Source organism: Salvelinus alpinus, chromosome 17, assembly GCF_045679555.1.
Source record: "Salvelinus alpinus chromosome 17, SLU_Salpinus.1, whole genome shotgun sequence".
NCBI lineage: Eukaryota > Metazoa > Chordata > Actinopteri > Salmoniformes > Salmonidae > Salvelinus > Salvelinus alpinus.
In genome coordinates this window covers 43,719,249-43,746,015 of record NC_092102.1, presented here as the reverse complement: position 1 = coordinate 43,746,015, position 26,767 = coordinate 43,719,249, and the positions used below count along the sequence as shown (strand labels likewise).

General features: G+C 45.2%; 1 protein-coding gene across 3 annotated transcripts in view; it reads left to right on the top strand.

Annotated features, from left to right (window-relative positions):
• The window catches only part of LOC139542996 (rho GTPase-activating protein 39-like), a 151,969-nt gene that overhangs the window by 76,428 nt on the left and 48,774 nt on the right, over positions 1–26,767 (top strand). The window contains exon 3 of one of the 3 annotated variants that reach the window (XM_071349051.1): positions 7,025–7,093. The exons of the other annotated variants lie outside the window; for them this stretch is intronic. Within the exon in view, the coding sequence (XP_071205152.1) occupies positions 7,025–7,093 (69 nt within the window). The remainder of the gene's footprint in view (positions 1–7,024; positions 7,094–26,767) is intronic. 3 annotated transcript variants of the gene reach the window in all.

Here is a 26,767-nt window from a genome sequence, read left to right as displayed (position 1 = left end):
ACTATGCAGCTGTTATTCCATAGGCTGGGATCCTCACTATGCAGCTGTTATTCCATAGGCTGGGATCCTCACTATGCAGCTGTTATTCCATAGGCTGGGATCCTCACTATGCAGCTGTTATTCCATAGGCTGGGATCTGCACTATGCAGCTGTTATTCCATAGGCTGGGATCCTCACTATGCAGCTGTTATTCCATAGGCTGGGATCCTCACTATGTAGCTGTTATTCCATAGGCTGGGATCTGCACTATGCAGCTGTTATTCCATAGGCTGGGATCCTCACTATGCAGCTGTTATTCCATAGGCTGGGATCCTCACTATGCAGCTGTTATTCCATAGGCTGGGATCCTCACTATGCAGCTGTTATTCCATAGGCTGGGATCTGCACTATGCAGCTGTTATTCCATAGGCTGGGATCCTCACTATGCAGCTGTTATTCCATAGGCTGGGATCCTCACTATGCAGCTGTTATTCCATAGGCTGGGATCCTCACTATGCAGCTGTTATTCCATAGGCTGGGATCTGCACTATGCAGCTGTTATTCCATAGGCTGGGATCTGCACTATGCAGCTGTTATTCCATAGGCTGGGATCCTCACTATGCAGCTGTTATTCCATAGGCTGGGATCTGCACTATGCAGCTGTTGTTCCATAGGCTGGGATCTGCACTATGCAGCTGTTGCAAGAGAGCATTTTTCACTGGTTGTCCACTGGAGGTATATTCATTATGCCGATTCTGTTGCAAAACATTTCTTAAATAGAAGCAAACGGAACAAAACGGGGCAGGACCTACCGGAATTTGTCCAATATAAACTATATACGGAAGCTGTTTGCTTCCGTTTTTGGTTTCCATAATGAATAAACCCCTGTCGCAAAAACGATGATTGATAGTCAGCTTAAACTTCTTCAACTTAGCCATTATTGGGTTCACATATACATGTGTGAACAGCCATCCACAACAACCACAATCTGTAAGGCGTAAATAGCAAACTGAGAGAGCAGCCGTGTGATTCCCATCAATGCGCTATGCAACCTATAATAGGCCTAAGTGATATTGATATTGCCCGTATGCTACACCACTGCTGTCCTCCTTTATTTAACTAGGCAATTCAGTTAAGAACAAATTCTTATTTTACAAAGACTGCTTACCTTGGCCAAACCCTCCTCTAACCCGGACGATGCTGGGCCAATTGTGAGTCGCCCTGCGGGACTCTCGATCACTGCCGGTTGTGATAAAGCCAGGGATCGAACCAGGGTCTGTAGTGACACGTCTAGCACTGAGATGCAGTGCCTTAGACCGCTGCGCCACTCGGTAATTTACCTCCAAGCATTTATTCAAGTTGGCTAATCTTTGGATGCGGACTGTAACATAGATTGGACTGTAGCCAACAACAGGACTGGATGGAATGGAGTGGACTGGATGGAATGGAGTGGACTGGGTGGAATGGAGTGAACGTTGTTTCAACATCATTTCAATAAAATTACGTTGAACCAACGTGGAATAGACGTTGAATTGATGTCTGAATTGACGTGTTCTCTGACTTGTGGTCAGACTCGCTCAGGCGGAAAACACATTTTAACATGCACCTTTTTTCAACGCTGATTTGAATGTCATTGAGAAAACAGAAAGGTGTCAAGTAATTGTTGTCGAAAACATCCTTTCTGAATTTAAAAGTAAGTCTAGAAGTAATCATGGTGTTTTTCTAAAACATCTGTAATATGATGACAGTATTTTTGCTGGTAATGTAACGGATTACAATTGAATGTGTGTTGTGTCCATTACACCAAGGTCTATTGTCCGAAGTACCCACATGCCTGCTTTTCCCATCAGTCTGGATGGAGTGGGAGGAAAGCCCCTCAGCCCCCATGCTGCTGAGAACGGCTCATAATAACAGCTGGAATGGAGTGGACTTGATGGAATGGAGTGGACTGGATGGAATGGAGTGGACTGGATGGAATGGAGTGGAATGGATGGAATGGAGTGGACTGGATGGAATGGAGTGGACTGGGTGGAATGGAGTGGACTGGATGGAGTGGACTGGATGGAATGGAGTGGACTGGATGGAATGGAGTGGACTGGATGGAATGGAGTGGACTGGATGGAATGGAGTGGACTGGATGGAGTGGAATGGATGGAATGGAGTGGACTGGATGGAATGGAGTGGACTGGATGAAATGGAGTGGACTGGGTGGAATGGAGTGGACTGGATGGAATGGAGTGGACTGGATGGAATGGAGTAGAATGGATGGAATGGAGTGGACTGGATGGAATGGAGTAGAATGGATGGAATGGAGTGGACTGGATGGAATGGAGTAGAATGGATGGAATGGAGTGGACTGGATGGAATGGAGTGGACTGGATGGAATGGAGTAGAATGGATGGAATGGAGTGGACTGGATGGAATGGAGTAGAATGGGTGGAATGGAGTGGACTGGATGGAATGGAGTAGAATGGATGGAATGGAGTGGACTGGATGGAATGGAGTAGAATGGATGGAATGGATGGAATGGAGTGGACTGGATGGAATGGAGTGGACTGGATGGAATGGAGTAGAATGGATGGAATGGAGTGGACTGGATGGAATGGAGTAGAATGGATGGAATGGATGGAATGGAGTGGACTGGATGGAATGGAGTGGACTGGATGGAATGGAGTAGAATGGATGGAATGGATGGAATGGAGTGGACTGGATGGAATGGATGGAATGGATGGAATGGAGTAGAATGGATGAAATGAAGTGGACTGGGTGGAATGGAGTGGACTGGGTGGAATGGAGTGGACTGGATGGAATGGAGTAGAATGGATGGAATGGAGTGGACTGGAGTAGAATGGGTGGAATGGAGTGGACTGGATGGAATGGAGTAGAATGGATGGAATGGAGTGGTCTGGATGGAATGGAGTAGAATGGATGGAATGGATGGAATGGAGTGGACTGGATGGAATGGAGTGGACTGGATGGAATGGAGTAGAATGGATGGAATGGAGTGGACTGGATGGAATGGAGTAGAATGGATGGAATGGAGTGGACTGGATGGAATGGAGTGGACTGGATGGAATGGAGTAGAATGGATGGAATGGAGTGGACTGGATGGAATGGATGGAATGGAGTAGAATGGATGGAATGGATGGAATGGAGTAGAATGGATGAAATGAAGTGGACTGGGTGGAATGGAGTGGACTGGGTGGAATGGAGTGGACTGGGTGGAATTATCAAACCCATAAAAAAATGTTTTTGATTCCATTCCATTGACTCCATTCCAGCCATTATTATGAGCCGTTCTCCCCCCCCAGTAGCCTCCACTGCAAGTTCTACTGACATGCTCACATCCACTTCAGGGTTAGAGATGCTGTGACAGAGCCACAGAGCTCTCTGTCCTAACCTGCCCAAGAAGCACTTGAAAGATGTCTGTCTTCTGAGTACTCTGTTTCGTTTGAGACATTTGAGACAAATTCCTCAGTCTCAGGATAGTTTCAGTCGTCCCTTAAAGCTTGAATCCTTAGTTGCTACATCCATTGATTCTTGAAGAATATAACTTATAAATGGCTCATGAGTATAGTTCAACTGTCCCACTCCATCAGAATCCACAATAAGATTGTTCTACTCCAATGTTTGTAAACAATGTAAATGTAAACAAACACTGCCTCAAAACATGGTTGTAAATATAATGTTGATATCTTGGTCAGTCCTTGCATCCATAGCTCTGTCTATTCATTTCAGTGGTTACATTTCTGCAGGCGCATCCTTCTTCTTTTAACCACAACAGAAGCGGTGTGAACACTTTACTATTGTTTCAATTAAGGATTCTAGCTTTATAGATAATGTAATCCTCTATGTGGGAAAACATGGCCAGGCCCAGCTTTGTCCTGTCTCTCCCCTGGTACAGGGTATCAGCAGTAGTGTGGACTGTGTCCTATCTCTCCCCCGTACAGGGTATCAGCAGTAGTGTGGACTGTGTCCTGTCTCTCCCCTGGTACAGGGTATCAGCAGTAGTGTGGACTGTGTCCTGTCTCTCCCCTGGTACAGGGTATCAGCAGTAGTGTGGACTGTCTTGTCTCTCCCCTGGTACAGGGTATCAGTGTGGACTGTGTCCTGTCTCTCCCCTGGTACAGGGTATCAGCAGTAGTGTGGACTGTGTCCTGTCTCTCCCCTGGTACAGGGTATCAGTGTGGACTGTGTCCTGTCTCTCCCCTGGTACAGGGTATCATCAGTAGTGTGGACTGTGTCCTGTCTCTCCCCTGGTACAGGGTATCAGCAGTAGTGTGGACTGTGTCCTGTCTCTCCCCTGGTACAGGGTATCATCAGTAGTGTGGACTGTGTCCTGTCTCTCCCCTGGTACAGGGTATCATCAGTAGTGTGGACTGTGTCCTGTCTCTCCCCTGGTACAGGGTATCATCAGTAGTGTGGACTGTGTCCTGTCTCTCCCCTGGTACAGGGTATCAGCAGTAGTGTGGACTGTGTCCTGTCTATCCCCTGGTACAGGGTATCAGCAGTAGTGTGGACTGTGTCCTGTCTCTCCCCTGGTACAGGGTATCAGCAGTAGTGTGGACTGTGTCCTGTCTCTCCCCTGGTACAGGGTATCAGCAGTAGTGTGGACTGTGTCCTGTATATCCCCTGGTACAGGGTATCAGCAGTAGTGTGGACTGTGTCCTGTCTATCCCCTGGTACAGGGTATCAGCAGTAGTGTGGACTGTGTCCTGTCTCTCCCCTGGTACAGGGTATCATCAGTAGTGTGGACTATGTCCTGTCTATCCCCTGGTACAGGGTATCAGCAGTAGTGTGGACTGTGTCCTGTCTCTCCCCTGGTACAGGGTATCAGCAGTAGTGTGGACTGTGTCCTGTCTCTCCCCTGGTACAGGGTATCATCAGTAGTGTGGACTGTGTCCTGTCTCTCCCCTGGTACAGGGTATCATCGGTAGTGTGGACTGTGTCCTGTCTCTCCCCTGGTACAGGGTATCAGCAGTAGTGTGGACTGTGTCCTGTCTCTCCCCTGGTACAGGGTATCAGCAGTAGTGTGGACTGTGTCCTGTCTCTCCCCTGGTACAGGGTATCAGCAGTAGTGTGGACTGTGTCCTGTCTATCCCCTGGTACAGGGTATCAGCAGTAGTGTGGACTGTGTCCTGTCTCTCCCCTGGTACAGGGTATCAGCAGTAGTGTGGACTGTGTCCTGTCTATCCCCTGGTACAGGGTATCAGCAGTAGTGTGGACTGTGTCCTGTCTCTCCCCTGGTACAGGGTATCAGCAGTAGTGTGGACTGTGTCCTGTCTATCCCCTGGTACAGGGTATCAGCAGTAGTGTGGACTGTGTCCTGTCTCTCCCCTGGTACAGGGTATCAGCAGTAGTGTGGACTGTGTCCTGTCTATCCCCTGGTACAGGGTATCATCAGTAGTGTGGACTGTGTCCTGTCTATCCCCTGGTACAGGGTATCAGCAGTAGTGTGGACTGTGTCCTATCTCTCCCCCGTACAGGGTATCAGCAGTAGTGTGGACTGTGTCCTGTCTCTCCCCTGGTACAGGGTATCAGCAGTAGTGTGGACTGTGTCCTGTCTCTCCCCTGGTACAGGGTATCAGCAGTAGTGTGGACTGTGTCCTGTCTATCCCCTGGTACAGGGTATCATCAGTAGTGTGGACTGTGTCTTGTCTCTCCCCTGGTACAGGGTATCAGCAGTAGTGTGGACTGTGTCCTGTCTCTCCCCTGGTACAGGGTATCATCAGTAGTGTGGACTGTGTCCTGTCTCTCCCCTGGTACAGGGTATCATCAGTAGTGTGGACTGTGTCCTGTCTCTCCCCTGGTACAGGGTATCATCAGTAGTGTGGACTGTGTCCTGTCTCTCCCCTGGTACAGGGTATCAGCAGTAGTGTGGACTGTGTCCTGTCTCTCCCCTGGTACAGGGTATCAGCAGTAGTGTGGACTGTGTCCTGTCTCTCCCCTGGTACAGGGTATCAGCAGTAGTGTGGACTGTGTCCTGTCTCTCCCCTGTTCCAAGGTATCAGTGTGGACTGAGGTGTGTGTTAGTCATTGATTTACCTCTTATCTGATAGCATGGAACCTTCCCCAGCTGTTTAGTAGGGAGGGGAATACCTATCTCAGCCTCCCTGGGTAAACACCATGGCACTCAGTCTGAGACCTCACTGGGAGTGTTCTTTCTCTCTCTCTCTCTCTCTCTCTCTCTCTCTCTCTCTCTCTCTCTCTCTCTCTCTCTCTCTCTCTCTCTCTCTCTCTCTCTCTCTCTCTCTCTCTCTCTCTCTCTCTCTCTCCTCTCTCTCTCTCTCTCTCTCTCTCTCTCTCTCTCTTCTCTCTCTTCTCTCTCTCTCTTCTCTCTCTCTCTTCTCTGTCTCTTTCTCTCTCTCTCTCTTTGTAACTTGGCCAGATAGTGACGACCGGTCGGATTGGCAGTTGGCTGAGTCCATTTGAATGTATTCAAAATATGTGGTGAGACACTGAGACATGCAAACGCTTAGTGGATTCATGTTACTGCCAAACCTGAGGAAATCCTCCTTTCTTCTCTGCCTTGCTTCATATGGAACGTTCACAAAGAAACAGCCTCTCCCTCTCCGCTAACCGTTGATCCATTCTCACTGGTTGTGTCATGGCCATTCCACGTTATGAGTTTCTAGACAGTTACTGTTTGTCTTTACATATTCCCTTTTAGTTCTATTTGTTAATACAGACTCTCTCTCTCAATTCAATTCAAGGGCTTTATTGGCATGGGAACATGTGTTAACATTGCCAAAGCAAGTGAAATAGATAATAAACAAAAGTGAAATAAGCGATACAAATTAACAGTAAACATTACACTCACAGAAGTTCCAAAAGAATAAAGACATTTCAAATGTCATATGTGGACTGTGTCCTATCTCTCCCCCGTACAGGGTATCAGCAGTAGTGTGGACTGTGTCCTGTCTCTCCCCTGGTACAGGGTATCAGCAGTAGTGTGGACTGACTGGGTACAGGGTATCAGCAGTAGTGTGGACTGACTGTGTATCTGTCCCTTCTGTCCCCTGTACCTCCCCTATTTCCCCTACAGGATCCCATCCATTACAAACAGCGGATCCAGTAGATCCCTCAGACACAGAGAAGAACCAGCCCGCCCCAGGTAGGGAGGGGCCCATGGACTCGTGGGTATCCCAGAGATAGCTCTCCCTCCGTGGGGACGACCGGCGCCTGAAGCAGCACACTAATCCAGTCTCCAGCCTAACTACAGATGCTCAACATACCAGCGGAGGCTGCTGAGGGGAGGACGGCTCATAATAATGGCTGGAACGGAGTCAACGGAAACCGCGTGTTTGATGTATTTGATACTATTCCGCTCCAGCCATTACCACGAGCCCGTACTCCCCAATTAAGATACCACCAACCTCCTGTGCAACACACCCACCTAAAATAAGCCAGGCACGGTCACTTTCCTCCTGCCCTAGTTCTAATAGCGGTATGTGTTAAGGCTCCCAATTTACTTTCAGAAAGTTAAGATGGTGATCGTTCACAGAAACACACACATTCAGACGCACACACACACACACACACACACACACACACACACACACACACACACACACACACACACACACACACACACACACACACACACACACACACAAAGCTGCGAGAGGGATAGAGAGAGACTAAAGTCTAAAGTCAACCCCCCCCCCACCAGCTTAATGAGAACTGTCAATCATCTGTTGGGGCTGGGCAGGTCAACATCCCAGAATTCCTCACCTTCCTGTCCACAGAGCGTAAAGAGATGCGTGTTACCATTTAAGGATGATTCCATTGGCCCAGCCCCTGCTAGAGGACTCTGAGCTGAGTCACCTACCTTCAATCTGTTAACCAGGGATGGTACTTTATGACACCTGGGACACTGTTCAGTATCTGCCCTGGACCACTCCTCCCACCCGTACAAGAAGAGAGGTCAAAAACAGAGAAAGAGAGAGAAACAAAATGAGACAGAGAGAGAGAGACAGAGAGAGAGAGAGAGAGACAGAGAGAGAGAGAGAGAGAGAGAGAGACAGACAGACAGAGAGAGAGAGAGAGAGAGATACACAGAGAGAGAGACAGAGTGAGAGAGAGAGAGAGAGAGAGAGCGAGAGAGAGAGAGAGAGAGAGAGAGAGAGAGAGAGAGAGAGAGAGAGAGAAAGAGAGAGAGAGAGAGAGAGAAGAGAACGAGAAACAGAGATACACAGAGAGAGAGACAGAGAGAGAGAGAGACTAACTATTTGTACATCACTACAACACTGTATATAGACATAATATGACATTTGAAATGTCTTTATTCTTTTGGAACTTCTGTGAGTGTAATGTTTACTGTTAATTTGTATCGCTTATTTCACTTTTGTTTATTATCTATTTCACTTGCTTTGGCAATGTTAACACATGTTCCCATGCCAATAAAGCCCTTGAATTGAATTGAGAGAGAGAGTCTGTATTAACAAATAGAACTAAAAGGGAATATGTAAAGACAAACAGTAACTGTCTAGAAACTCATAACGTGGAATGGCCATGACACAACCAGTGAGAATGGATCAACGGTTAGCGGAGAGGGAGAGGCTGTTTCTTTGTGAACGTTCCATATGAAGCAAGGCAGAGAAGAAAGGAGGATTTCCTCAGGTTTGGCAGTGACATGAATCCACTAAGCGTTTGCATGTCTCAGTGTCTCACCACATATTTTGAATACATTCAAATGGACTCAGCCAACTGCCAATCCGACCGGTCGTCACTATCTGGCCAAGTTACAAAGAGAGAGAGAGAGAAAGAGACAGAGAAGAGAGAGAGAGAAGAGAGAGAAGAGAGAGAGAGAGAGAGAGAGAGAGAGAGAGAGAGAGAGAGAGAGAGAGAGAGAGAGAGAGAGAGAGAGAGAGAGAGAGAGAGAGAGAGAGAGAGAGAGAGAGAGAGAGAGAGAGAGAGAGAGACAGAGGATTAAAGGACGAGAAGAGGGGAAGAAGACTGGTTTTCTGTGTGGGGACAGAAGGGGACTTCTAGGCTTTTTGGGATGGTGCCATCGTGGCTTGGCCGGAAACTAGACTGGGTGGAATTTTGTGTTGTGTAAACAGAACATAAACAGAACCAGTTCAGTAGTTCTGGATGGAGTGGTGCCATTAGAGTAGGCATCCCCTGACAATGACATACTGTAGACTCTCGTTGTCACCACCCCGTTAGTCTATAGAGCCAGCAGGCAGGAGGTATGATACCTAATGACATACTGTAGACTCTCGTTGTCACCACCCCGTTAGTCTATAGAGCCAGCAGGCAGGAGGTATGATACCTAATGACATACTGTAGACTCTCATTGTCACCACCCCGTTAGTCTATAGAGCCAGCAGGCAGGAGGTGTGATACCTAATGACATACTGTAGACTCTCGTTGTCACCACCCCGTTAGTCTATAGAGCCAGCAGGCAGGAGGTATGATACCTAATGACATACTGTAGACTCTCGTTGTCACCACCCCGTTAGTCTATAGAGCCAGCAGGCAGGAGGTGTGATACCTAATGACATACTGTAGACTCTCGTTGTCACCACCCCGTTAGTCTATAGAGCCAGCAGGCAGGAGGTGTGATACCTAATGACATACTGTAGACTCTCGTTGTCACCACCCCGTTAGTCTATAGAGCCAGCAGGCAGGAGGTAGGATACCTAATGACATACTGTAGACTCTCGTTGTCACCACCCCGTTAGTCTATAGAGCCAGCAGGCAGGAGGTATGATACCTAATGACATATGGATGGGATCCTGTAGGGGAAATAGGGGAGGTACAGGGGACAGAAGGGACAGATAAAGGTGATGGATGATTGGGCTGAAAGCTCAGGGTCATCAGTGGGGTTGGTTAACTATCTGATGTGACCACTTGAGTTGACTGTGAGAGAAAGACCAGAATACTAGACGGGAAAGATTTGTCAAAGCTGTCATTGGTGTTTGTGAAAGACATTCTAGAATACATGTGCTGTTTGTTCTCTTTATGTATGTGTGTGTGTGTGTGTGTGTGTGTGTGTGTGTGTGTGTGTGTGTGTGTGTGTGTGTGTGTGTGTGTGTGTGTGTGTGTGTGTGTGTGTGTGTGTGTGTGTGTGTGTGTGTGTGTGTGTGTGTGTGTGTGTGTGTGTGTGTGTGCGCCTGCGTGCGTGCGTGCGTGCGTGCGTACGTATGTTGGGCAGCTAATGGGCATCAGTTGGCATATGGCATGGCTTGTAGACAGGGACCTGATGGGACGGGACTGAAACAGGTTGCCATGCCAGGAGGCTTCTTAGTGGGATTTAGGTGTGTTTATGGTGAAGCATTCCTCACCAGATCAACCTAAATGAGCCGTTACAACAGACGCTTCAAAACGGAAACCCTCCCTGTTTAAAACACACACTCTTACTGTGGGACAGTTGCATAGTGGGGACATCATCTCCCAGGGTCTCTGTTCTACTGCTTGGTTGTCCATCTCAGTTGCTGCACTACTAGTGAGCAGAGCTGTTAAATGAAAGAGAGATTTCTCTATTTCTCTTTCACTCCTTTTCTCTGGCAGGGCAGAGCAGGGCTGGCAGAGCAGGGCTGGCAGGGGAGAGCAGGGCTGGCAGAGCAGGGCTGGCACAGTTTCCACACAGCTCTGTATCATGCATGTAGTTCTGTATTTATTTATGTTTATTTTCATGGTTGTTGAATGGTTGATGGTTATTAGATGGTTGATGGTTGTGTAGTTTAGGTATCATACCTCCTGCCTGCTGGCTCTATAGACTAACGGGGTGGTGACAACGAGAGTCTACAGTATGTCATTAGGTATCACACCTCCTGCCTGCTGGCTCTATAGACTAACGGGGTGGTGACAACGAGAGTCTACAGTATGTCATTAGGTATCATACCTCCTGCCTGCTGGCTCTATAGACTAACGGGGTGGTGACAACGAGAGTCTACAGTATGTCATTAGGTATCATACCTCCTGCCTGCTGGCTCTATAGACTAACGGGGTGGTGACAACGAGAGTCTACAGTATGTCATTAGGTATCATACCTCCTGCCTGCTGGCTCTATAGACTAACGGGGTGGTGACAACGAGAGTCTACAGTATGTCATTAGGTATCACACCTCCTGCCTGCTGGCTCTATAGACTAACGGGGTGGTGACAACGAGAGTCTACAGTATGTCATTAGGTATCATACCTCCTGCCTGCTGGCTCTATAGACTAACGGGGTGGTGACAACGAGAGTCTACAGTATGTCATTGTCAGGGGATGCCTACTCTAATGGCACCACTCCATCCAGAACTACTGAACTGGTTCTGTTTATGTTCTGTTTACACAACACAAAATTCCACCCAGTCTAGTTTCCGGCCAAGCCACGATGGCACCATCCCAAAAAGCCTAGAAGTCCCCTTCTGTCCCCACACAGAAAACCAGTCTTCTTCCCCTCTTCTCGTCCTTTAATCCTCTGTTTTTATACAGTATGTCTTAGAAGCAAAGACATAAGATAAATGGAGAATGCAACTGTACCCAGTCGTCAGTGTGAATGTGTGTGTGTGTGTGTGTGTGTGTGTGTGTGTGTGTGTGTGTGTGTGTGTGTGTGTGTGTGTGTGTGTGTGTGTGTGTGTGTGTGTGTGTGTGTGTGTGTGTGTGTGTGTGTGTGTGTGTGTGTGACACCATATCTGTCATTGGCTGCCCTACAGTGACAGAGATAGATGTTAAGGCGTTGAGTGTTGTGAGGATGTGACGTCTCTAGCCACAAATGGAGTGTGAGTTCTGTTCTGTTGGGTTGGAACTCGCTGACTGCTAACTCAATGTGTCTCTCCGTGTCCATATTGAGTTAGCCAAGCGTTCTAAAGGCTCTTAACTTAACCTCCTCCTCCGCCTGCTCCTCGTCCTCCTTCTTCTGCCCCTCCTGCTCCTCTCCCTCCTCATCCTACTCCCCTTCCTTCTCCTCCTCCTCCTTGTCCTCCTCCCCGTCTCCTCATCCTCCTCCTCTTGCTCCTCTTCCTCCTCGTCTTCCTCCCTCTAGTTTTCCTTTTCCTGGTCGTCCTCCTCCCTGCCTCCTCCTTCCCCTCCTTCTCCTCCTCCTTGTGGTCCTTTTCCTCCCCCACCTCTCCCTCCTCCTTCTCCTTCCCCTCCTTCAGGGATGCAAACTAGTCACCTTTCGGCAAAATTCGCGGTTTTAAATCCAAAATAGGTGACCTATGTGGTTCGTGTAGATCCAATGAGAAAAGTTTAGGAAGGGGGGGGGGTTGGATCACTACTGGCTGTAAGCGAACAAGTGATATGCGTTTGGAGCGGTACTGGCTGTTCACAAAACAACAGAATGCAGCGCAGCACGCGACTGAAGAAAGAAGAGAACCAACTTACTAGTTACAGCATCAGCGCGCGCTCTGGAAAGGCAGCTTACCAGTTACAGCAGCGTGTCCCCTGAACAATAATTAAGAGGTAACATTAGGTGAGAAGCCTGACTACGGAGCCAAGGATGAGAACGTGATGAAGCGTACTTCATGAGCTGTAACCAAAAAACTACTGGTATTTTGAAAGTCTGAGGTGAGGGAGAAAGTGTGGTGGAACAAGTATTAGCATTGTTAAGTATCTTGTTAGCTGGATCAAATTCTTCGTTAGCTAGCCAGAGAAATGTTGAGCAACATTAGCCAACTTATCTGATCAAATAATTTAGTTTATGGTGTGAACATTAGCTTGCTTATAAAGTCAGACAGTTAACGTTAGCTAGCTAACTATACAACATCAGATGAGCTAACATTAGTAACCTAACCAATTCGCTATAGTATTAACTGGTATACGCCTCCTTGCCGTTCAAGTTATAACACATGAGTTACTTACTGGACCCTGGCAATCTGTGTGAAATGTTCACTAGTTAACAAACTAACCACTATCTGTGAACTAATGTTTTCCCTCTACAGAATGTGGTTCATTTTCAGAAGGAGAGAATTAGGTGTAAATGAGGCGTTGCTTATTAAACAAGTGGATTCAGGGATCAAGTGTAGCTGGAGCTGGGCCTGGCTTAAACTGGATGCCACTATAGAGGTGAAAGGAACACCACTTTCCCTCTTTCTCACGTTTGCTGGCACGTTGTAGAACACATGTCCACAGGCAGAACGTTTACAATGTAATAATGTGCAGTGTCGCCCAAAGATATTGCTTTTGTTGTGTTGAACTTGACAGTAACACATGTGAGTGAGGGGGGATTATAAAAATGTTTCCTCAGTTAACGTTATTTTTGCACCTGATTGATGTCTATAGTGGCCACTATAATAGAGCAAAAATAGAATGCCTGTTAGTTTTATTATATTTCTACATTAAGATGTTTTTTCCCCAAGTGCAATATTTAGATGTGTGTGGTCACAAGCATTCTATTATAAAGGCTGTCATGGTAACAAGCGTTCAATTATAAAGGCTGTCATGGTAACAAGCGTTCTATTATAAAGGATGTCATGGTAACAAGTGTTCTATTATAAAGGCTGTCATGGTAACAAGCGTTCTATTATAAAGGCTGTCATGGTCACAAGCATTCTATTATAAAGGTTGTCATGGTAACAAGCGTTCTATTATAAAGGCTGTCATGGTAACAAGCGTTCTATTATAAAGGCTGTCATGGTAACAAGCGTTCTATTATAAAGGCTGTCATGGTAACAAGTGTTCTATTATAAAGGCTGTCATGGTAACAAGCGTTCTATTATAAAGGCTGTCATAGTAACAAGTGTTCTATTATAAAGGCTGTCATGGTAACAAGTGTCCTATTATAGAGGCTGTCATGGTAACAAGTGTTCTATTATAAAGGCTGTCATGGTAACAAGCGTTCTATTATCAAAGCTGTCATGGTAACAAGTGTTCTATTATAAAGGCTGTCATGGTAACAAGTGTTCTATTATAGAGGCTGTCATGGTAACAAGTGTTCTATTATAAAGGCTGTCATGGTAACAAGCGTTCTATTATCAAGGCTGTCATGGTAACAAAGTGTTCTATTATAAAGGCTGTCATGGTAACAAGTGTTCTATTATAAAGGCTGTCATGGTAACAAGTGTTCTATTATTAGGCTGTCATGGTAACAAGTGTTCTATTATAAAGGCTGTCATGGTAACAAGTGTTCTATTATAAAGGCTGTCATGGTAACAAGCATTCTATTATAAAGGCTGTCATGGTAACAAGCATTCTATTATAAAGGCTGTCATGGTAACAAGCGTTCTATTATACAGGCTGTCATGGTAACAAGCGTTCTATTATAAAGGCTGTCATGGTAACAAGTGTTCTATTATAAAGGCTGTCATGGTAACAAGCGTTCTATTATAGAGGCTGTCATGGTAACAAGTGTTCTATTATAAAGGCTGTCATGGTAACAAGTGTTCTATTATAAAGGCTGTCATGGTAACAAGTGTTCTATTATAAAGGCTGTCATGGTAACAAGCGTTCTATTATAAAGGCTGTCATGGTAACAAGCATTCTATTATAAAGGCTGTCATGGTAACAAGCATTCTATTATAAAGGCTGTCATGGTAACAAGCGTTCTATTATACAGGCTGTCATGGTAACAAGTGTTCTATTATAAAGGCTGTCATGGTAACAAGTGTTCTATTATAAAGGCTGTCATGGTAACAAGCGTTCTATTATAGAGGCTGTCATGGTAACAAGTGTTCTATTATAAAGGCTGTCATGGTAACAAGTGTTCTATTATAAAGGCTGTCATGGTAACAAGCGTTCTATTATGAAGGCTGTCATGGTAACAAGCGTTCTATTATAAAGGCTGTCATGGTAACAAGTGTTCTATTATAAAGGCTGTCATGGTAACAAGTGTTCTATTATAAAGGCTATCATGGTAACAAGTGTTCTATTATAAAGGCTGTCATGGTAACAAGCATTATATTGTAAAGGCTGTCATGGTAACAAGTGTTCTATTATAAAGGCTGTCATGGTAACAAGCGTTCTATTATAGAGGCTGTCATGGTAACAAGTGTTCTATTATAAAGGCTGTCATGGTAACAAGCGTTCTATTATAAAGGCTGTCATGGTAACAAGCGTTCCATTATAAAGGCTGTCATGGTAACAAGCGTTCTATTATAAAGGCGGTCATGGTAACAAGCGTTCTATTATAAAGGCTGTCATGGTAACACGCGTTCTATTATAAAGGTTGTCATGGTAACAAGCGTTCTATTATAAAGGCTGTCATGGTAACACGCGTTCTATTATAAAGGTTGTCATGGTAACAAGCGTTCTATTATAAAGGCTGTCATGGTAACAAGCGTTCTATTATAAAGGCTGTCATGGTAACAAGCGTTCTATTATAAAGGCTGTCATGGTAACACGCGTTCTATTATAAAGGTTGTCATGGTAACAAGCGTTCTATTATAAAGGCTGTCATGGTAACAAGCGTTCTATTATAAAGGATGTCATGGTAACAAGCGTTCTATTATAAAGGCTGTCATGGTAACAAGTGTTCTATTATAAAGGCTGTCATGGTAACAAGCGTTCTATTATAAAGGCTGTCATGGTAACAAGCATTCTATTATAAAGACTGTCATGGTAACAAGCGTTCTATTATAAAGGCTGTCATGGTAACAAGCGTTCTATTATGAAGGCTGTCATGGTAACAATCGTTCTATTATAAAGGATGTCATGGTTACAAGCGTTCTATTATAAAGGCTGTCATGGTAACAAAGTGTTCTATTATAAAGGCTGTCATGGTAACAAGCGTTCTATTATAAAGGCTGTCATGGTAACAAGCGTTCTATTATAAAGGCTGTCATGGTAACAAGCGTTCTATTATAAAGGCTGTCATGGTAACAAGCATTCTATTATAAAGGCTGTCATAGTAACAAGCGTTCTATTATAAAGGCTGTCATGGTAACAAGTGTTCTATTATAAAGGCTGTCATGGCTAACTGCAATATTAGTGGGTTTTTTCTCAAGTCTTGAGTGTCATTTGCAGTGAAGTCTAGGCAGCAAATAACATTGGATTGTTTTCTTTACATGTTTTAGCTGTAAGTTAGGTTCACATGACCCACTTTTTATTTAACACACACAGATTGATCATGTAGATCACATTCGTTGTTGTTTAATTAGTTAAAACCTGTATTTCCCCCTAGCAGGGATTTATTATTCCTCTATTATTCCGCCTCCTCCTCCTCTTCGTCCTCCTGCTCCTCCTCCTCCTGCTCCTCCTCCTCCTCTTCATCCTCCTCCCACTCCTCCTGCTCCCCCTCGTCCTGCTCCTCCTCCTCTTCTTCGTCCTGCTCCTCCTCCCCCTCCCCTACTCCCCCTCCTCCTGCTCCTCCTCCCCCTCCCCTACTCTTCCTGCTCCTCTCACTCCTCATCCTCCAGTTTTTGATTGGCCTGAATAAAGAGTTCTAGAATTTGACATGACTCTGAGCAGAACCACATGGGTGCTGTGGGGTCATGTTTCAGAGGGTTAGGGTTCCATGGGGTTAGTCTGGGTTCAGGGGTCAAAGGCTTTGTAGCCTGTGAGGTAACCTGACCCGGGTAAGGGTTTGGAGCAAAACAACAGCATTTTGACTGTGCAGTCGTACAACACATGCAACAAACACACACACACACATGCGCACGCACGCACACATACACACACACACACATGCAAACAAAGCTTTCAGGCTTTGCATATGCATTCCAAAAAGCAGGAATTTCAAAGTAATTTGAAATTCTTTGCTCAGCTTTCCCATGACAAATCTCTTTAGGATGCCCTCGTCCCCTTTTCCCACCACCTTCCCTTTCTCCATTTCCCCCCCTTTTCCAAACCCCCTGTTGCTCTCTCTTCCCCTGCCTCTCTCTCTTCCCCTGCCTCTCTCTGTCCTGCTGTAGGACCATTAGGCTAGATGGTTTAGATGGGATAGATAGTGTTTCAGCAATACGATTGGCCATTTTGATCCCTCTTGTTGCGAACAGTGTGGTCCATGGGGGTGTGAGTGGTCGTTAGGGTCAGAATGGGTGTGAGGGTGAATGGTCACACGGTTCATAGGGAGGAGACTGGTCAGTGTGGTTGAGAGCTTTGAGAGTGGTCCTTGAGGTCCATAGGTGTGTAAGCATGGTCAGATCAGGACCACTCCCCATGCTGTGGTATTCACCCTCTGGTCCAACAATAACCGCAGGCAGAACAGAACCCACTCACAAACAGGATGAGAATATACTGGAATATACACTCTCTCTCTCTCTCTCTCTCTCTCTCTCTCTCTCTCTCTCTCTCTCTCTCTCTCTCTCTCTAATTCAATTGGCTTTCTCTCTCTCTCACTCTCAGCACTAAGTCCAGTTCCACCCTGTTCTAAAGCTCATGCCTGTCATTGGGCTTTGTTTTCAGAGATGTAAAGTTTTGAGTGAAAAGCTCTCCACTATGGAAGCCCGGACCGACTGTGTTAGGATGAATAACCGTGAACTCCCTCGGGAGGATGGGGACAGCTGAAGAGGGGGGATGCATAGAGAGAGGGAGAAGATGAGTGAAAAAAGTCCTGAGAAAAGGAGTGTGAATTTTCCCCGGTGTTAGTGGCTGGGCAGTGGGGACACTGTATGCTTTTGTCTGCAGGCAGTGCTTAGCCAAACAGGATTAGAGGAGGAGAGGAGGCTCCAAAAGCAGAACAAAGCAGCCCACAAGGCACGTGATCTGGGACTGGCTGGTGCTGTAACCCTTCCCTCTGGTACTGCACCACCATCCAGAGAGACACACTGTAGGCCCCTTCGTCCCATACTACCATCTACCATCCAGACAGAACCGTTTCATCTGGGTTTTATTGGTTTCCTTTGTTTAGTTTCATTTCATTTTGTATTATAAGCCTCCCCTTCCTAATGAATGACATGAGGTCCCTCATTAACTCACAGTCATCCCTATGCGCTCACTTCCTCCACCCCCCCCCACCCCCCCTCCAGCTGCTGGCTAGCTCTGCTCAATAAGATCCTATAGAAAAGCCCAGAGCAGACCTCAATCACTTTCCATATGGCTGCTCTCATCTACCAAGTAATAATGAGGTACAGATGGAAACTGCCTCGTGGCTAGCCACTGGCCTGACGACTGGCTGGTGGCTAGCCACTGCCCACTGGCCTGACGACTGGCTGGTGGCTAGCCACTGCCCACTGGCCTGACGACTGGCTGGTGGCTAGCCACTGCCCACTGGCCTGACGACTGGCTGGTGGCTAGCCACTGCCCACTGGCCTGACGACTGGCTGGTGGCTAGCCACTGCCCACTGGCCTGACGACTGGCTGGTGGCTAGCCACTGCCCACTGGCCTGCCGACTGGCTGGGTGAGGCACTTCCCTCCCTGTGATGAGCAGACTGGTCGGGACTACAGTCCCGTCTCACTCAACACACACACCTCACCTGTGTGACCGCCAACTGACAGACAAGGGCGCAGCCCACACACACACAAACATACACATACACATACACACACAAACACACACAAACACACACCGGTTGGTCTGGTTCCTCAGCTCTGAGAATAATCATTTCATCCCGCCAGGTTTCCCTCTGACTGTGTAATAGCTGTAATCGAGGCTGAAATGAGCATGGCCTGCTGACACTTCCACACATCTGAAAGGAGGTGGTGTGGCTATGCAGCTGTTCCACACTAAACACAGTAGACATCTGATCATCTGAGCCCATGGCATGGCAGACGTGTGCTTGTTGACTGGGGGCACTCCACTGCATGGTCCTTACTATCAAAGCCTGCCAGCATGATGATGCATGATGATGTTCCTAATGCATTTTCCCATTTGTGGTAAAACACAGAGGTCAAATGCTGTACTGTCCCTCTGTCTACTCACTCACCAGAGTTACATGACTCTGAATGTCTGTTTGTTCGTGTGTAATGGCTGTGTATGTACTCTACCTATCCTATACAGTACGGCACATTCTGCCATATACCTTATCAATGTGAATGGCATGTCTGGATGTCTGAGGGTCCAGACAGATGGATGGTGTGTGTGTCCTCTGTTCCCTAATCAAATCACTGTGATAGCACTGTACCCCCCCCCCCCCCCACACACACACACACACACACACACACACACACCTTACAAGTGTGGACATGAGCTCATCCCAGGACAGCCCACCCCATAGAGGAGCAATGTTTCCACAACCCCCTCCCTTCCTCCCAGTCTGTCACAATCTGATCACAATGCGTCTTTTAATCATCTACACTTGTCTAAAAATGTGGGCACAATCAGAATGTGGACAAGATCAGGACAAAGGCAGCATGTTAGAACCAGGTCTAAACAGGGCTTATGTCTGTGAGTAGTTCTGACGCTCTAGGCAGGAGGAGTTGAGTAAACAGAACAAAAGGCAGTGGAACCAGTGTCACGTCCTGACCATAGAAAGCCTTTATTTTCTATGGTAGAGTAGGTCAGGGCGTGACTAGGGGGGTTAGTCTAGTTTATATTTTCTATGTGGGGTTCTAGTTTAGTTTTTCTATGTTGGTGTTTCAGTATGATTCCCAATTAGAGGCAGCTGGCTATTGTTGTCTCTAATTGGGGATCATATTTAAGTAGCATTTTTTTCCACCTGTGTTTTGTGGGATATTGTTTGGAGTTAGTGCACCTCTGTAGTCACGGTTTGTTCCTTTCTTGTTTTGTTAAGTTTCTCTATTAATAAAGCATGTGGAACTCTACATTCGCTGAGCCTTGGTCCATCTCTACAAACGAACGTGACAACCAGTTATTTAATAATAATTTGTTGAGTGTTTGGCCATGGTCATGAAAGACACTACATCCATATGTATGTATATACAGTGTGTATGTATTTATGTGCGTTCCCCTATGTAAACTCTCCGTCAGTGGAGGCGATTCGGACTTTTTTTTCCCTGTGCTCCTCTCCGATGTGAACGCTGTGTTGGTATTTCCTGTTTTTACTATGGAGAGATGCCCTTTGAACTCTCCAACAGGCGCTCCCCCAGGACACCCCCACGCTCTACACTCAGGGCTCCACCCCTTTTTCCCAGCATCCCTCAGAGCAACAACAACACAAATCCACTCATGGATGTTTGTTTTTAATCAATATCCCAAATGTCATTTGTATTTTCCCAAATATTTGTCTCTGACTGCCATAAGGTATTACAGTCAAATGCCTGTCCACATGGTAGCACCCTACACAACAGGCAGGCACTTAAACACACACCGCTTGAGCAACTGACACAACATTGAGTTGTTAACTATTGACCAAGGCCTTCAAAGTGTCAATGTGAGAGAGACAGAAGATAGAGAGAGAGAGGGAGGAGCAGGATAGACGGAGGAGGAGGATAGAGGTACGACAGACCACATATTCACCTTGCACACCCTAATTGACAAACAAACAAACCAAAACAAAGTCTTCTCATGCTTTGTTGATTTCAAAAAGCTTTTAACTCAATTTGGCATGAGGGTCTGCTATAAAAATTGATGGAAGGCGGTGTTGGGGGAAATAAAAATTCCATCTGGACACCATTGCCCTAGAGCACACAAAAAACTATACATACCTCGGCCTAAACATCAGCGCCACAGGTAACTTCCACAAAGCTGTGAACGATCTGAGAGACAAGGCAAGAAGGGCCTTATATGCCATCAAAAGGAACATCAAATTCAACATACCAGTTAGGATCTGGCTAAAAATACTTGAATCAGTTATAGAACCCATTGCCCTTTATGAATGTCAGGTTTGGGGTCCGCTCACCAACCAATAATTCACAAAATGGGACAAACACCAAGTTGAGATGCTGCATGCAGAATTCAGCAAAAAGTCTTCTGTGTACAACGTAAAACACCAAATAATTCATTCAGAGCAGAATTAGGCCGATACCCGCTAATTATCAAAATCCAGAAAATAGACGTTAAAATCTACAACCACCTAAAAGGAAGTGAATCCCAAACCTTTCATAACAAAGCCATCACTTAGAGAGAGATGAACCTAGAGAAGAGTCCCCTAAGCAAGCTGGTCCTGGGGCTCTGTTCACAAACACAAACAGACCCCACATAGCCCCAAGACAGCAACAGCAACACAATTAGACAAATCATGAGAAAGCAAAAAAATATCTACTTGACACATTGGAAAGAATTTACCAAAAAACATAGCAAACTGGAATGCTATTTGGCCCTAAACAGAGAGTATACAGTGGCGGAATACCTGACCCCTGTGACTGACCATAAAATTGTCAGACTCCAGTCACCCAAGTTATAGACTGTTTTCTCTGCTACCGCACGGCAAGTGGTACCGGAGCGCCAAGTCTAGAACCAAAAGGCTCCTCAACAGCTTCTACCCCCAAGCCATAAGACTGCTGAACAATTCATAAAATCGCCACCGGACAATTTACATTGACCCCCCCCTCTTTTTGTACACTGCTGCTACTCACTGTTGTTTGTTACCTATGCATAGTCACTTCGCCCCCACCTATATGTACAGATTACCTCAACTAGCCTGTACCCCTGCACACTGACTCGGTACCGGTGCCCTCTGTATATAGCCTCGTTATTGTTATTGTGTTACTTTTTATTATTACTTTTTATTTTAGTCTACTTGGTAAATATTTTCTTCTTCTTGAACTACACTGTTGGTTAAGTGCTTGTAAGTAAGCATTTCACGGTAAAGTCTACACTTGTTGTATTCGGCGCATGTGGCAAATAATGTTTGATTTGATTTGACCCAAAATTAAGGAAAGCTTTGAATATGTACAGACTCAGTGAGCATAGTCTTGCTATTAGAGAGGCCGTCGTAGGCAGACCTGGCTCTCAAGAGAAGACAGGCTATGTGCACACTGCCCACAAAATGAGGTGGAAACTGAGCTGCACTTCCTAACCTCCTTCTAAATGTATGACCATATTAGAGACACATATTTCCCTCAGATTACACAGACCCACAAAGAATTTGAAAACAAATCCAATTTTGATAAACTCCCATATCTATTGGGTGAAATTCCACAGTGTGCCATCGAAGGGGAGAGAGAGAGAGGGAGAGGACTGCATTATATACCCAACTCTTGCATAAACAGATTGATATTACACAAGCTAGTATCGATCATAGCTACATGTCATTCTCACACCCAATACAAACATACTCATACCCACATGTACACCAACACAAAAGAAAACACACATAGATGCTGTCTAGGTCACCCATTCACCCGAGAGTGTGTAAGGGGATGTGGATGTTAGACTGATAGAGATAGAACAAGTGAAATGATGTTTTAACAGTTAAAAATGTAGAGAAGAGGAGAGAAAACAGACCAGAGGCTGTTTTTTATAAGTGTGGAAGGATAAGTGCAGAACACTAAAGAAAGGGAGCGTGGAAATGGAGAGATGTTGAAAGATGAAGGGAAAAGTAATGAGAGAGAGTGGGGGGGGTGAAGTAGAGTGAGGAAGACAAGGAGAGAAAGGATGAGAGGAGAATGTTTGAGAGAATGTATGAATCTTTAAGAGCAGAGAGGTGAAGTACTAGAGTAAAGGTGTAGCTAGTGATAGAAGGTTTTCTATTCTAGCAAAGTACTTCAATCTTTGTGAGAAGGTGAGAGATGTTGTGAGAGAGGTGGAGATGAGACTTAGTGAGAGAAAAGAACAGATGAGAGAGGTGGAGACAGACAGAAAGTGAGAGGGTACTGAAGTACCCAACGTTAGAGAAGAGGGTATTGTGGTGAGAGGATGATCCTTGAGAGGACAGAGAGAGTAGAGTAGGACTGTAGTAGTGTGAGAGGAGAGGGGAGGGGAGGGTATTTTGGTATTTTACTCAGATCCTCATTAGCTGTTGTGAAAGACTACTCTTCCTGGGGTTCACACAAAACATATCAAAAGAGAACCATGGCGCTCTCCCAGAAGCTTGGCTGGTGCGTAAAACCCACAAATTCAGACAAACTAAAGGTGTTATAGGTTCGCACACAAAACATGAAACATGACATAATACAGAACATTAATAAACAAGAACAACTCAAGGAAAGAACTATATCATTTTAAAAATGGCAAACATAGCCTATATATCAATACATACACACACAATATCTAGGTCAAATAGGGGAGTGAACTGACTGCAACTCCTTGTTAATGTTTTTTTGTGACTGTAGTAGCTGTATTTGCTGACACTTATATGGTTGAATCATCAGCATACATGGACACACAGGCTTTGTTTAATGCCAGTGGCAGGTCATTGGTAAAAATATAAAAGAATAGAAGGCCTAGAGAGCTGCCCTGTGGTACACCTGACACTACATGTTTGACATTAGAGAAGTTTCCATAAAAAAAAATCTCTGAGTTCTATTAGATAGATACACTACATGACCAAAAGAATGTGGACACCTGTTAGTCGAACATCTCATTCCAAAATCATGGGCATTAATATGGAGTTGGTTCCCCATTTGCTGTAATAACAGCCTCCACTCTTCCTTCCACACCAATCTGGACAAAACATTTCTGTATGGATTCTCCTGGCATCCGCCAAACCCAGATTCGTCCGTCGGACTGCCAGATGGTGAAGCGTGATTCATCACTTCAGAGAACGTGTTTCCACTGCTCCAGAGTCCAATGGCGGCGAGCTTTACACCACCCCAGCTGATTCTTGGCATTGCGCGTGGTGATCTTAGGCTTGTGTGCAGCCGCACGGCCATGGAAAACCATTTCATGAAGCTCCCGACTAACAGTTCTTGTGCTGACGTTGCTTCTAGAGGCAGTTTGGAACTTGGTAGTGAGTGTTGCAACCGAGGACAGATGATTGAGCCGTTGTGGCTCCTAGACATTTCCACTACAAAATAACAGCACTTACAGTTTATCGGGGCAGCTCTAGCAGGGCAGAAATTTGATGAACTGACTGGTTGGACAGGTGGCATTCTATGACGGTGCCACGTTGAAAGTCACTGAGCTTTTCAGTGAGGCTATTCTACTGCCAATGTTTGTCTATGGAGATTGCATGGCCGTGTGCTCGATTTTATACACCCGTCAGCAACGGGTGTGGCTGAACTAGCCGAATCCACTAATTTGAAGGGGTGTTCACATACTTTTGTATATCTAGTGTAGCTCTGAATCCAAACTATTGCAGAGGTTGAAAAGCTATAAAACATATGGTCAATAATATCAAAGGCTGCACTGAACTCTAACAGCTCCCACTATGCTATTATTATACATTTCCTTCAATTAATCATTAGTGTCAGTGCAGTACATAGTTGAGTGCCCTTCTCTATAAGCATGCTGAAAGTCTGTTGTCAAGCTTACAGAGAAATAGTGTTGTATTTGGTCAAACAAAATGTTTTCCAACAGTTTGCTAAGAGCTGGCAGCAAGATGATAGGTCTGCTGTTAGAAACAGTAAACACCTTCCTCTAGACTGTAGACTCAATGTGAGCAAGACAAAGGAACTGATCGTGGACTACAGGAAAAGGAGGGTCGAACAGGCCCCCGTTAACATCGATGGGGCTGTAGTGGAGGGGGTTGAGAGTTTCAAGTTCCTTGGTGTCCACATCACCAACGAACTATCATGGTCCAAACATACCAAGACAGTCGTGAAGAGGGCACAACAACACATTTTCCCCCTCAGGAGACTGAAAAGATTTGGCATGGGTCCCTCAAAAAGGGAAAGATTTGGCTTTTTTTTTTCTCAACGAAAAGATTTGGCATGGGTCCCTCAAAAGGGGAAAGATTTGGCTTCTTTTTTTTCTCAACGAAAATATTTGGCATGGGTCCCTCAAAAAGTTCTGCAGCTGCACCATCGAGAGCATCCTGACCGGTTGCATCACTGCCTGGTATGGCAACTACTCGGCCTCCGACCGCAAGACCGCAAGGCGCTACATAGGGTAATGCATACGGCCCAGTACATCACTGGGGCCAAGCTTCCTGCCATCCAGGGCCTCTATACTAGGTGGTGTCAGAGGAAGGCCCAACAAATTGTCAAAGACTCCAGACACCCAAGTCATAGACTGTTCTCTCTGCTACCGCACGGGAATATTTTCTTAACTCTATTTCTTGAACTGCATTGTTGGTTAATGGCTTGTAAGTAAGCATTTTACAGTAACCTGTTGTATTTGACACGTGACAAATAACATTTGGTTTGAGATTAACGATATGACTGATAGGTGTCTGCTACCATCCTCAGTAACTTTCCATCTAAGTTGTCAATGCCAGGAGGTTTGTCATTCGATAACAATCATTTTTCCACCTCCCCAACACTAACTTTACAAAATTCAAACCTACAATGCTTTTCTTTCATTATTTATGCATGAATACAATGGCTCACTGTTCATTTTTGGCATTTCCTGCCTAAGTGTGCCCACTTTGCCAATGAAGTAATCATTAAAATAATTGGCAACATCAAATGGTTTTGTGATGAATAAACCATCTGATTCGATGAAAGATGGAGTTGAATTTGTCTTTCTGACCATCATTTCATTTAATATACTCAAAAATGTATATATAATTGATCTTGGCTTCATAATAATACAATTTCTTATTTTTGTTGAGTCAGATGTGCATCCAGACTTATTAGCCACTCCTTTCCCCCCCCCATCTCTTTCAACCATACAGTTTTTCAATTCCTCACCAATCCATGGAGCCTTACTGCAGTGGGCTAAATCTGGGTCACACAGAGTGTTTATTGGTAGTCTTAAACAAAACGTGATCAGGACACACATGTTGATTTTGTCCCCCCACACCAGACGTGATCAGGACACACATGTTGATTTTGTCCCCCCACACCAGACGTGATCAGGACACACATGTTGATTTTGTCCCCCCACACCAGACGTGATCAGGACACACATGTTGATTTTGTCCCCCCACACCAGACGTGATCAGGACACGAAGGTTGATTTTGTCCCCCCACACCAGACGTGATCAGGACACGCAGGTTGATTTTGTCCCCCCACACCAGACGTGATCAGGACACAAAGGTTGAAATATCAAAAATAGCATTAAACATTTATAGCAATTTAGCTAGCTTGCTGTTGCTAGCTAATGTGTCCTGGGATATAAACATTGGGTTGTTATTTTACCTGAAATGCACAAGGTCCTCTGACAATGTACACTACTCTGACAATTAATCCCCAGATAAAAGGGTAAACCAAGTTTGTTTCTAGTAATCTCTCCTCCTTCAGGCTTCTTCTTCTTCAGATTTTATATGGCGGTTGGCAACCAACTTTAAGGTGCATTACCACCACTAACTGGAGTGTGGACCTCCGTTCATCTTTCAATCACCCACATGGGTATATGCTCCTAAAAACCAATGAGGAGATTGGAGAGGCTGGACTTGCACTGCGTCAAGCGTTACAAATAGAACCAAGTTCTATTTTAGTGCCTAGCTATGCAGATGCTCGTTGACATGTGCGAGCAGTGTGGGTGCACAGATTGAATAACATGTATGTTTACATTTATTTTGCAATGCTCTCGCACGTGACGCGGGCGGTGTGGTCAGCATGTTACACTTTATATACATTCCAGAAGACTGAAATATATCAAAACCGTTTGACATAGAAACACCAGATTTTCGGCGTTTAATTTTTTTGTTTGTTTATTAATTATGAAATTATGAAAAATATGAATAACATTCCACCCATGAGGCCACTAGGTCATTTGACTGCAGGAAAGAGCTATCTACCAGTTCTAGAAGTCAGTTTCTTAAGAGGTGCATGTTTATCAATAATTGGAAGAAGCAATTTCATAAATTTGTCAGGTGCGGCGTCTGGATTCTCCTTATTAATCATATCAGACCAAAAACATTTTTTAACATCATCCACATAAGAGTCACAGCAAAATATTTTGTATGATCTATTATACACTATTTTAGGCCCAGCTGTTGGAAATTTGGCTTTCCTGGATATAGCCACTATATTGTGATCACTGCATCCAATGGGTACAGATACAGCTTTAGAACAAAGTCCTACAGT